The following is a 13,013-nucleotide window of genomic DNA, read 5'->3' as shown; positions in this document are numbered from 1 at the left end:
ATCCCATCTGATCCCAGCCGATCTCAACTGATCACAGTTGATGACAGCTGATCACAGTCGATCACATCCATTCACATCTGATCAGCCGATCACAATCACAGTAGATCACATCTGATCAGCCGATCACAACTGATCAGAGCCGATCACAACTGATCAGTCGATCACAATCACAATAGATCACAACTGATCAGTAGATCACAGCTGATCACATCCAATCACAGTCGATCACAATTAACTAGTCAATCACAACTGATCACACTAACAGCTGATCACGTTTCACTGCTGGCTCAAACAGGAAGTCCCCCCCCCCCCTCCTCTTCCTCACCTTCAGGTCCTCGGGGATGAAGACCTTGCGGGCCTTCTTAATCATGGGCTGCGGCTTCAGCTCCTCGGCGGAGAACTTGCGCTTCCTGGGGTCGAACATCTCCTGGCCGGGCACGCTGGACAGGGCCAGGTCGGCCGGGTCGGGGTCGTAGGTCACCGGGACCTGGATGGACTCCGGGTCGATGGGGCTGGGGGTGTCGCGGGACAGCGGCAGCGCTGCAGGACGAGAGGCGGCGGCACAAAGGAGACGGGTGAGCCGAGTCCAGACTCAGTCCTGGGGTCCTACCAGCTGAGGAACCCAGAACCAGGCACCCGGAACCAGGAACCTGGAACCTGGAACCTGGAACCCAACTGAGGACCATCAGAGATGAAGCTCAGTGACTCTGGGGCGATGAAAACCATGAACTCCAATCAAAACAGCTTCTCATTAGAGTCATTCTTCAGAGACAGAGGAGGACAAACAGTGGACAGGTTAGTGAAGAAACCAGGAACTAAGGACACGAGTGGGAGAGGAGGACACGTGGAAAAAGCTGCGAAATGATTTGAAACCAAAAAATAATTATTCTAAATAATAAAAGAAAAACTAGTGAAGGTCAGTGCTGCTGTTTCAGATCAAACATGTTTCAGATGTGTCCACCGGGGGGCGCTGAGGCCCCGGCTACCCTCCTGCAGGCCACTGCGTGTGTGTGTGTGTGTGTGTGTGTGTGTGTGTGTGTGTGTGTGTGTGTGTGTGTGTGTGTGTGTGTGTGTGTGTGTGTGTGAGTGAGAGGCATCGGGACCGTCCTGACAGTGAGGCTTCACTTCATAGAGCAGGTTTTATATTCAGCAACACAAAGAGCTGAACTGTAACAGCAGCCATGAAAACAAAACATCAATCAGGGTCACACACACACACACACACACACACACACACACACACACACACACACACACACACACACACACACACACACACACACACACACACACACACACACACACACACACACACACACACACACACACACACAGTATGTTTCATACCATGACATTGATTGATAATTAATGAATAACTAAAAGACCAAAGCGTTGTGTAATTTCCACTCTGCCCTCTTGTGGCAGAAGGCAGCACTGCAGCTTCACCTCTTCAGGTGTGTCTTCTGAAACGGTGGACTTCCTATCACGTTCTCCAGATGATTTTCAGTTGGTATCATTAAAATACAGGGTTTATTATTTACTGACATCTGCTTCAGATAAAACCTCTTTCTCCACCTAGTGGTGAAAACCGGTACTGAAGGGTGATTCTGGGTTTTCAGGATGTTGAACGGAGGTGAAGGCTGGAAGGAGGTGCTGTTCACAAGTGTTTGTTGGGTCACATGACTCCTCGGCACCACATCCCAGATGATCCGTCCACAAATAGAGCGACTGATCCTGCCTGGTCCAGAACCGGGCTGGAAGCTCCTTACCGGCTAAAAGTGCCGCTGCGTCCTCGCCCTAATCACCTCTGATCGGCTAAGAAGCGGCGTTCTGGCACGGCGGTGGGTCTCACCTGGTTTCACCCCGCCCGGACAGCCTGACCTATAAACAGACACGTCAGGCGGCCACGCTGTAGCCTACAGCTACGCCTCCCCGTCGAACCAACTGTGAGGCCAACAACAACTGATAAGGATGACCTCTGACCCCGCTGGATCAACACACTTTCTCGTCTCACTGCTTATCAGAGGTCAAAGTGCGCAAACAAGATTTACTGTAGCCTGGCAACCAAACACCAACTCCAGGCTGTAAAAACCAGTCGTCCCGCCGTCACGAAACAACACTCAACACTGCGTCACGCTGTAAACAGTCCGATAGAAACACTGCGTCGCGCTGTAAACAGTCCCACAGAAACATTGTCACGCTGTAAACAGTCTGATAGAAACACTGCGTCGCGCTGTAAACAGTCCGATAAAAACAGTGTCACACTGTAAACAGTCTGATAGAAACAGTGTCACACTGTAAACAGTCTGACAGAAACACTGCGTCGCGCTGTAAACAGTTTCACCCTGTAATTACACAAAATAAAATCAAAAATTAAATAAAAAATTGTCATTTTATGTCAATGACAAATTGATTGAATGTAAATTCTATATGTAAACTAATTTCTGAGTCCATTTTTTTTTTGGTTTATGAGGATTTGGTATTATAAAAATAATAAAAAAAAGAACAGGAATCAAGGCCAGAAGCAGTAAAATGCTGTTTAGTTCAGAAGCGTCTGATTCCTCGTCCTTCACAGGGAGGCGTCTCTCTTCCTTCTGTAGTCCTGTGTGGACTGGGTGTTCCTCCTGCCACGTTCCGCCTGTAGGTGGACCTGTTGTTGCTTTTGTGGGGTTGTGTTGTGTAACCGACAGGATTTCGCTCATGTTTGTTTTTAGCGCTGCAGGGTTTGTTAACGCTGTAGAGTCTGAGCTCAGATCGGATCCGGCTCCCGGTTCTGGCTCTGGTCAGGATCTGAAGGCCGATTAGAAAGTGTCCATTATGTGGACCTGGAGGGTCCGGGTCTGTCTCGGGTCCATGCAGGACATTCTGAGTGCCTCACTGCGCTGGGGTTCAAAGGTCAGCAGCGGATTAATTATTACATGCAGATAAGAAGCTGCAGGTTCCACGGCAGCGAGGCCCAAAGGATCCGGGTCAAACGGCGGTCCGTGTTGATTTCAGACTAAATTTAGCCGCTTCGGTTTTAACAACACGGAGGAATGCGGCGAACACGCCCTTTGACCTGCGGCTCACTTCCCCTCAGCGCAGAAAAACAGCCTCAGGCTGCAGCGGCCGAGGGTGGAGGAGGGTGGAGGAGAGGAGGAGGAGGAGAGGAGGAGGAGAGGAGGAGGAGGGTGGAGGAGAGGAGGAGGGTGGAGGAGGAGAGGAGGTGGAGGAGGAGGAGAGGAGGAGGAGAGGAGGAGGAGGAGGAGGAGAGGAGGAGGAGAGGAGGTGGAGGAGGAGGAGAGGAGGAGGAGGGTGGAGGAGAGGAGGAGGGTGGAGGAGGAGAGGAGGTGGAGGAGGAGGAGAGGAGGTGGAGGAGGAGGAGAGGAGGAGGAGAGGAGGAGGAGGAGGAGAGGAGGAGGAGAGGAGGAGGAGGGTGGAGGAGAGGAGGAGGGTGGTGGAGGAGGAGGAGGAGGAGGGTGGAGGAGGAGGAGAGGAGGAGGAGAGGAGGAGGAGGGTGGAGGAGGAGGAGGAGGGTGGAGGAGGAGAGGAGGAGGAGGAGGAGGAGAGGAGGAGGAGAGGAGGTGGAGGAGGAGGAGGAGAGGAGGAGGAGGGTGGAGGAGAGGAGGAGGAGGGTGGAGGAGGAGGAGGAGGGTGGAGGAGGAGAGGAGGTGGAGGAGGAGGAGAGGAGGAGGAGGAGGAGAGGAGGAGGAGAGGAGGAGGAGGTGGAGGAGAGGAGGAGGAGAGGAGGAGGAGGAGGAGGAGAGGAGGAGGAGAGGAGGAGGAGGGTGGAGGAGAGGAGGAGGGTGGTGGAGGAGGAGGAGGAGGAGGGTGGAGGAGGAGGAGAGGAGGAGGAGAGGAGGAGGAGGAGAGGCTGGTTAGACCAGGCCAGGCTCGCTGAGCTGGAACGGCGCCGTGCACACGTGACACGAGCACGCCCGAGTCCATGTGATCGCAGCTGAGTACAGGCTGTGCTCCGGCGGGGGGGGGGGGGGGGGGGTTCACACCGAGACCGGCTCAGGCTGCTCACTGAGCTGCATGTGTCTGTCACATGGCTCAACACGCTGTAGGAAACCCACCGGCTTCACATTCACATAAACACACACACACACACACACACACGTGAAACTACAACTGGACAGAGTGTTGTGTACAAAAACAGCGCAGACCGTTTAGTTGGAGCCGCTGCGCCTGAGCGGTCTGTGATTAAAGCTGAGCTACAGCATCATGTAACCACACACACACACACACACACACACACACACACACACACACACACACACACACACACACACACACACACACACACACACACACACACACACACACACACACACACACACACACACACACACTCAGTGTTTTCTCAGCGCATGGCTCAGAGTCCAGAGACGGATTAATTTAAAAAAGCTGATTTTTGAAAATTTTCAAAGATTTATCTTCAAAAAGTGAAGAAAAAAAACAGTCAGACATGAATAATCAGCGTTTCCTCGGTCCAGCTCGTCTTTATCGTCTTTTTCTTGGGGCAGCTGTGGTTCAGTGGGAGAGCAGTTAGGGCCGGACAAAATTTCAATATCAATATATACCTCGGTATATTTTTATCCAATAACGATGATATGAGTTTTAAACACATTTTCGATATTTCGATATAGTGCATTACAGTCTGCGTTTCACAGTCACTAACTGCTGTCCACGGCGCCGCTGATTCACGCCGAACAGAAAGCGCCGCAGAGAGTGATCAGTGCTCTGCAGCCACAGCTGGCCGTCCTCGGCTCAGGCTACAAGCTAGCTCCCCCGCAGTGAGTTTCAATTTCAATCAGTTTCAATCAATGTATTTCTGTACAGCCCAGTATCACAACAACAGCTGCCTCAGAGGGCTTCAAGATGTTACATTGGTCGGTAAAAATAAAAACAGTGAATAAGCATAATGGTAATATGTCAATATTCACAGTAACGAGACAAAACGAAGCAACCACCGCCTTCGACCCTCACATCCGGCAAGAAAACACTCCAGAAACCCAGTGGGAAAAGAAGAAATCTTGGGGAGAACCACAGTATGGAGGGATCCCTCTCCCAGGGACGGACAGCTTTGGCAACAGCTAGCATGAGACAACAAGAAGTAAAGCCTAGGACAATGTTGAGGACAGTCCGCTGGACGGTCCAGCACAGTTTGAGCTCCAAAGTGAGAACTCCAGATGTAAACGCGACTGAACAAGCTTCCACAAGCTAATTTGTAGCCGCGAAATAATAAATTGTGCGCACGAAATATTATTTTGTGGCCACGAATTAGGAATATCATTCACTGAACAGTCCAGTGAAGTTAGCAGCGTGTTGACAGATGCGGACTTTCGGTCTCAATAACTCTTTAACAAAAGTCAGTGACACACAGAGGAGCCTCCATCCCGTCGCTGTGAGCTGGACCACAGGCTGCAAGCTCATTTTTATTGAAAGTATCTGTCTGTCAAGCAGCAGAAGCAATATTGATTTAGATTAGCAGCCGGTGGTGCTGCGGGGTTCAGGGAGCGTCTACAATTCACGAGACGCTGCAACACTGAAGAGAAATGCCACAAAAAAAAAGTACAGGGATTCACTGCAGTGTCACCATAATCATTACAACCTGAAGTAATTCTGTACTTAACCTTAGTAATTCTGAGCACTTTCATTTTCCTTCCTGGTTGAAGCAGCTTTGTTTGAATCCATAACAACAACATAACTGTATTTAAGAGTAAAGTTGAAGCTATTTATATTGAAAAAGGTGAAACTTACATTTATTTGACAGTGATTTCATATTTCTTAAATAAAAGGTAAACATTTAATTTATTGTAGTTTTTATTTCTAAAACTTTATACTGGAGGAGCTTCCTGGATAAATAATCTCTAGTTTTACAGGAAGTACATTATCTACATAATTATTAACAGTTTTTCTGAGGCTTTTGTATTATTTATATCGATATCGGAATTATATCATATCGACCAAAATTAAAACCTATATCATGATAACATTTTTGGCCATATGGTCCGGCCCTATGAGCAGTCGTCTCTCGATCGGAAGGTTGTTAGTTCGATTCCTGTCTCCCCCTGTCTGCATGTCGGTGTCCTTGGGCAAGACACTGAACCCTACATCGCCCCCAGTGGACGGACTGAGCGCCTGGCATGGCGGCCGCCTCCACCGGTGTGTGAATGTGAGTGTGAATGGGTGAATGTGACACTGCGGTGTAAAGCGCGCTGGGCTCTGTCAGTGCAGGGTAGAAAGCGCCATGTCAGTGCAGAACATTTACCTTTTAGAACATTTATCTTTTGTATCATTTTCTGACCTGGACTGCTGGATGTGGATGACCTTCGACCTCCGCTGCGTTGTTAAGCGGCGTTGCTGCCGGTTGTTTTTGCGACTGTTGATCACAGCCTCCATCGCAGCTCTGCTCCGTTTCAATCTTACATAAAAGCTCGTCTGATATTCTTTTACGGCCCGTTTCACAACTCTTCACTGAGCGGCAGCTTTATGAGAGCGTTACACAAGAGAGCAGCGGCTCAACCCGCGCTAACCAGCACTAACCAGCACTAACCAGCACCAACCAGCGGCTCAACCTGCGCTAACCAGCACTAACCAGCACCATCCAGCGGCTCAACCTGCGCTAACCAGCACCATCCAGCGGCTCAACCTGCGCTAACCAGCACTAACCAGCACCAACCAGCGGCTCAACCTGCGCTAACCAGCACTAACCAGCGGCTCAACCTGCGCTAACCAGCACTAACCAGCGGCTCAACCTGCGCTAACCAGCACTAACCAGCGGCTCAACCCGCGCTAACCAGCAGTAACCAGCACTAACCAGCGGCTCAACCTGCGCTAACCAGCAGTAACCAGCACTAACCAGCACCAACCAGCGGCTCAACCTGCGCTAACCAGCAGTAACCAGCACTAACCAGCACCAACCAGCACCAACCAGCGGCTCAACCTGCGCTAACCAGCAGTAACCAGCACTAACCAGCACCAACCAGCGGCTCAACCTACGCTAACCAGCAGTAACCAGCACTAACCAGCACCAACCAGCGGCTCAACCCGCGCTAACCAGCAGTAACCAGCACTAATCAGCACCAACCAGCGGCTCAACCTGCGCTAACCAGCAGTAACCAGCACCAACCAGCGGCTCAACCCGCGCTAACCAGCAGTAACCAGCACTAACCAGCGCTAACCAGCGGCTCAACTAGCGCTAACCAGCACAAACCAGCACCAACCAGCGGCTCAACCAGTGCTAACCAGCAGTAACCAGCACTAACCAGCACCAACCAGCGCTAACCAGCACTAACCAGAGCTGACCAATGCTAACCAGCACTAACCAGGAGCTCAACCAGCAGTAACCAGCGTTCATTAGCAGTAACCAGCGCTAACCAGAGCTGACCAATGCTAACCAGCACTAACCAGCACTAACCAGCGGCTCAACCAGCAGTAACCAGCAGTTACAAGCAGGAACCAGCGCTAACCAGCGCTAACCAGCAGTAACCAGCGACTCAACTGTTTTTTTAATAAAAAAATCTCCGAATTTCAAGTTTTCACATCAATTTCCAATAATTTCCTGAAAGTTTCGACAGACTTACTTAGCTGAGGATTAAAGCAGGGACGGCCGACTTACATGATGGAGGGCCACATTAGTGCCGATGCCCCCGGTGGCGGGCCGTGCTCACGAGAAATTGTGGAGGGGGGCGTATCGCTCACTGGAGTTGACAAGTTTTGTAGTAACTCCAACATTTACCAAGCTAAACTGTTCTGACACCGGCATTTAACGCTTTGAGTTACCGTATTGTCCTGAATACAGGGCGACTCTGATTAAACTGACTATCTTTCAAACATTATTTTGTGAAAATAAAAATATGTTGGAGACAATAAGGTTCCTCATGAAATGACTTTTTATTGTACAATTATTCTAAACTCAAAAACTCACAGCAGAGAAAACATTTCATGCGATTTAAGATCCAGAATTATTACTGTAGTATGAAATTAAAACTAGATTCTGTTTCTCGGAATCTGAGGCTGAGACTCAGTGAAGAAGCATCAAATAAATAAATAACTGCATGAATGATGTCAATAACTTTAGAGCCATCAGATTCCAGTTCTGTTCAGCTTCCTAACATTAATAATTCAGTCTGATAAATCTCGGCAGTAGTTTGTTGACTCTGCGGCGTTGAACCATCAGGTTAAACTTCTCCTCTGCTGTTTGCTCACTGGTCCAGAGTTCCAGCTTCTTCCTTCCTGATGCTCACTTCCTCCATTTCTCATCAGATCACTGACGCTTCATTCGCTTCCTGCTCACCGGTACTTTGGCTCCATCTAGTGTTGCAGATGTGTAACGACAGTCTAGTCCTCGGTTATAGAACCACCTGTTTTGGAGAAAACAGTTTCTGGAAAAAAAACACCGTCCTATATTCCGTCCAATACGGTGTTCATGACAGCTTCCTGTCACTTCAGACTCATGTCGTGATTTTTAAAACTCTTTTTTTGTTATTTTTTGGAATCTGATCTTATTCTGGCGCCGACGCTGCAACACAGGAGCTGAACCTGAATCCGGAGGCGTCCAGGAGGAGCCGGGCGGTCCAGACACGTTACGCCGTGTTTCCACCGGAGGCGGTGAACGCCAATTCATTCGCGCGATGAATGAAATCGTGCTGCTCAAGCTTTATCGCTGGTACAAGTATGCAAAAACCCTCGCCGCGGCATCCCGTCACAGAAGCCCCTCCCTCTTCTGGACGGTCTCCCAGAAGCCCCTCCCTCCTCTGGACAATCTCCCAGAAGCCCGTCCCTCCTCTGGACAATCTCCCAGAAGCCCCTCCCTCCTCTGGACAATCTCCCAGAAGCCCCTCCCTCCTCTGGACAATCTCCCAGAAGCCCGTCCCTCCTCTGGACAATCTCCCAGAAGCCCCTCCCTCCTCTGGACAATCTCCCAGAAGCCCCTCCCTCCACTGGACGGTCTCCCTTTTTAAGTTACCAAAATCTTTTTGATCCTGGACTTGGGGCTGGGCGATCATGTGACCCAGCGTCATGATCAGGATACGTTTCTGACTGGTCGAGCTGATCAGTCCAGTTCAGTCAAACAAAATGTCAGCGGCCGGTTTCCCACCGCCGTGGATCGTCTCAGCTGGTTCATCGCATAGTGGGGGGAGTGAGACTCCTGACAGTCGTCTAAGATCTCTGACTCTGTAGGCGAGGCCGAGCAGCTAGCCTACGCGGCGCGCGGCTTAGCCTACGCGGCGCGCGGCTAGCCTACGCGGCGTGGCGCTGTAGTTCAGCAGGAACCAGCCAGTGTGAGCCAAACCCGTGGAGGGGGAATCAAACCCGCAAGAAACCACAAACTCAAATCTTCACGGAAAGCAGAACGACTGATCCAGATGAGAGAACCTGCTCCTGATCCAGAACCTGCTCCTGATCCAGAACCGCCTGGTCCTGATCCAGAACCTGCTCCTGACCTAGAACCTGAATCCAGAACCCATGCCAGGCAGTGGGGGCGGAGCCTGACGGTCTGGTCTCACTCTGGTCTGCGGGACTCGTCAGCAGAGCCGGGGCTCACATGACGGGGGTCGATGGATCGGGGGTTCAGGTTCTGGTCTCGAGGTCAGAGGTCAAACGGTAGAAGCAACGGTTCCCTCTCCGGAGCAAAACCAGGAAAAGTTTTTACCGTCAGAATTCATGAAGAGGAAAAAGTTTCTGGATCGATTCGTGAAGAATGAAGTCCTGCTGCCACAACAGAGTGTGTGTGTGTGTGTGTGTGTGTGTGTGTGTGTGTGTGTGTGTGTGTGTGTGTGTGTGTGTGTGTGTGTGTGTGTGTGTGCTGACCTGCGGCGGGGCTGTGCAGGCACGGCTGGGGGGCCAGGCCGGTGTGGACCGAGGTGGTGGCCCGGCTGCTCAGGTCGACCACGGAGGGCGTGGCCGGGGCGGGAGGGGGCGGGGCCTGCTGCAGGGCGGCGGGCTGCGGCGGGGCGGCCTGCGGCGCAGCGGCGGCGTCGGCCTGCGCCGTGTTGGCCGGGATGCCGTTCTCCGACAGGAACTCCTCCAGGTCCATGTACTCCAGCTGGAAGCTGTCGCCGTCGTACGGCAGCGTCTTGTCCCACAGCGTCGGCCCAGGAACGCCGACTGCGGCGCGCTGTCCTCCTCCAGCTTCTTCTCCTTCTCCTTCTCCTTCCCGAAGCCCTGCGCGCACACACCACACACACACACACACACACTGTCACCAACACACACCGCCTGCTCCACCCCGACAGGTGGAGGGGTCACACGGGGTCACGTCCCTCGAAACGTCCCCAGCATCCCACAGGTGAACGGACAGAACCGACATTCAACCACTGAAGAAGAAGCAACGCAACTGTTTACAGACGGACAGAGGAGGACAACGTTTCAGAGACGAGGGACGGACAGAGGAGGACAACGTTTCGAGACGAGGGACGGACAGAGGAGGACAACGTTTCAGAGACGAGGGACGGACAGAGGAGGACAACGTTTCAGAGACGAGGGACGGACAGAGGAGGACAACGTTTCAGAGACGAGGGACGGACAGAGGAGGACGTTTCAGAGACGAGGGACGGACAGAGGAGGACGTTTCAGAGACGAGGGACGGACAGAGGAGGACTGTTAATTCAGCCCAGCTTTATTTACACAGCGACAGTCACAACAGTCGCTTCCAAGCAGGAGACACCGAGGACAGGAAGACACTGATACAACAGACTGTTACTTTACATTACAATTACTTTACATTACTTCATGTAACTGTTTATATTCATTACATCTGAGAGTACAGAGTTACTTTATTAATCCCAAACAGGGAAATTTAGGAATTAGGTTACTGCTCTGGTTACTTTAGTTACTTTGCATCAGCTTATGTAACAGTTACTTTACATTACATTTTTGTTACGTTACTGTTACATTGCGTTACTGGAGCTGTACTTTACATTATCGTTACACTACTGTTACATTTACCAGCACTTTGAGGAATAAATGCGAGAAATAAATCCTTCTGTCTCTGTCACTGAAACAAGATTCTGACCTGTGAAGTAAAATTAATTTCATTATTTGTTACACTGGAAAAAAGTTGGTCTTATGTTTAAAGGTGCTGATTTAATCAGATTACTATATAATGAATATTTTACGATACCAGAATACGCCATACAATAAAACTAGACATGAGGATATTTTAAATCATGAAGAATGAAAGATAACAGATGACTGATTTCACATGCTGTTAATGAACGCAGGCATGGATGTTAAATATGAGGTTTTTAAGGACAGTCACGTTATCTTCACTGTAAATCGCTTTTTAATGGTAATTTCTCTTCTTTTTTTCTAAGACCTTAAAGGAACCTGTCTGGTTTGTGGTCAGTAAGTGTATTATCGTCCAATATTTCAACAATGTGCCAAAATAAAGATCTTCTCATTTTCACGGGATTTTACTGCATTAAGAAGAAAGAATGAATCAAAACACAATCTAGAGGGGATTCAAAATCCACTTTCGGTTGCAATATGTTATGTAACAGTCCGAAAGCCTCGCATTCATCTGGATTTTAAAGGCTCATGTCAGCATTATCGACTATGAACAAACATTTCAAAAAATTCTTCAATATTTCTGTTTTCTTCACATTTAAATGTTTTTTAATTTTCCATAAACTGTGTTTAAAATAAAATAAATGTAGATTTTAATGCTCTCCGCTGGAATTCAAGCCACAAAAAAACAAACACAAGGACCGGAGCGGGGCTGCGACAGAACCGGGATTTACTCCTGGAACCGGAGCTTCTGTTCGCGTAAATTAAAAATAAGAGTCGCTGCGCTGATCGACAGAGGGCGGGACAGCGCCCTCTGTCGGCGGGGCGCGTCGCGGCTAAACGAGAGGTTTAAAGGTTAAAAGCAGATAAAAGCAGCAGAAAACCAGGCGAAAGAGTGAGGAGCCGCGGGGGGGCCGCCCGGGAGCCCGACCCGGACCCGGACCCGGGAGTGCCAGGGCGGCCCGCGGCAGGCCGCCTGCCCTGCGCGGGCCCGGCTCGGCTCGGCTCGGCTCGGCTCGGACTGACTGACGCACCTTCGTCGTGGTGGAACGGCAGCTTGAGCGGGTTCTCCAGCAGGGACTTTGAGCACGCCGTGGGGCCGGCGGCAGGAACCCGGGGTTGATCGGGACAGGTCGGGCCATTTTCTCCATATTTCTTCAAGGGTCAGTTAGACAAACGGGTAGAAATCCTCCTCCGGACGGTCCAAAAGACGGACGAAAATAAAATCTCAAAAAAAGTTGAAAGAGGAGGCGGCCGAGCTGGAAAACACCCGCCCGGTCCGAGAGGTCCGCGGCTCCGGGGCTCAGAGGGCGTCGAGGCTCCGCGCGGCAGCGGCGGCGGCGGCGGGACGGCGAGCGGCTGGCTGGGTGTCTGTCGTCGAGGCTGGCTGGCAAATAGCTCGGAGGAGGGAGGAAGAGCAGCGGGAGGAGGAGCGGAGGACCGGGAGGAGGAGGCGGAGCGGCGGCCAGCGGCGGCGAAACTCCTCCGTCCATGTGCGGACACTGACGCCGCTGACGTCAGCGCGAGAGGGCGGGAACTGTGCTGCGTTCAGTGGCGTCCGGACGGAAAACAGACGCGCGTCTCAGAATGTGCTGCCCTTCACAGGCACTCGGAAATTCTGTTTCCTGGTGGGATTGTTTACTAAAATGAAGATTTAAAGAATGAAACGTCCAACTTTTTGATGTCTGAGACCACAGTTAATCTTTATTCCTCTTTTTAATCACAATAACATGAAAATTAAACATGCAGAGTTTCATAAACAGTAAGAAAAAACAGACACCTGTAGATGTTTTGTGCAGTTTTTCTTTTTTTATTGAAATGTGTTGCTGGAGTGTGGAAGTGGAGGATTATAAGAAGCAGTTTGTAGGAAAAACCCTCAGAAAGGCCTCGTGTCCCTTTCTTTTTTTCTCTTTTTTTTTTCCTTGTCCTGTTCAGCAGCTGGGGCGTGCAATATTGTATGATTGTAGCCTTTTACTATCCGAACAGATTTAATGTCAGCAGCAGGACGAGCCTGA

The 13,013-nt window shown here is 50.6% G+C and overlaps 1 protein-coding gene across 1 annotated transcript in view; it reads right to left on the bottom strand.

Annotated features, from left to right (window-relative positions):
• hlfa (HLF transcription factor, PAR bZIP family member a) overlaps positions 1-12,448 on the bottom strand; it is a 13,712-nt gene extending 1,264 nt beyond the window's left edge. Inside the window, 5 exon segments of the mRNA XM_030087613.1 lie at positions 326-540; positions 9,802-10,089; positions 10,092-10,155; positions 12,025-12,083; positions 12,086-12,448. Coding sequence (XP_029943473.1) covers positions 326-540; positions 9,802-10,089; positions 10,092-10,155; positions 12,025-12,083; positions 12,086-12,149 — 690 coding nt within the window. The 5' untranslated portion in view covers positions 12,150-12,448.
• Between the last annotated feature and the right edge of the window lie 565 nt (positions 12,449-13,013).

The sequence above is a fragment of the Salarias fasciatus genome, unplaced genomic scaffold (genome assembly GCF_902148845.1).
Source record: "Salarias fasciatus unplaced genomic scaffold, fSalaFa1.1, whole genome shotgun sequence".
Lineage (NCBI taxonomy): Eukaryota > Metazoa > Chordata > Actinopteri > Blenniiformes > Blenniidae > Salarias > Salarias fasciatus.
Note: the sequence above shows the minus strand (reverse complement) of the source record. Positions and strands in the feature narration are given on the sequence as shown.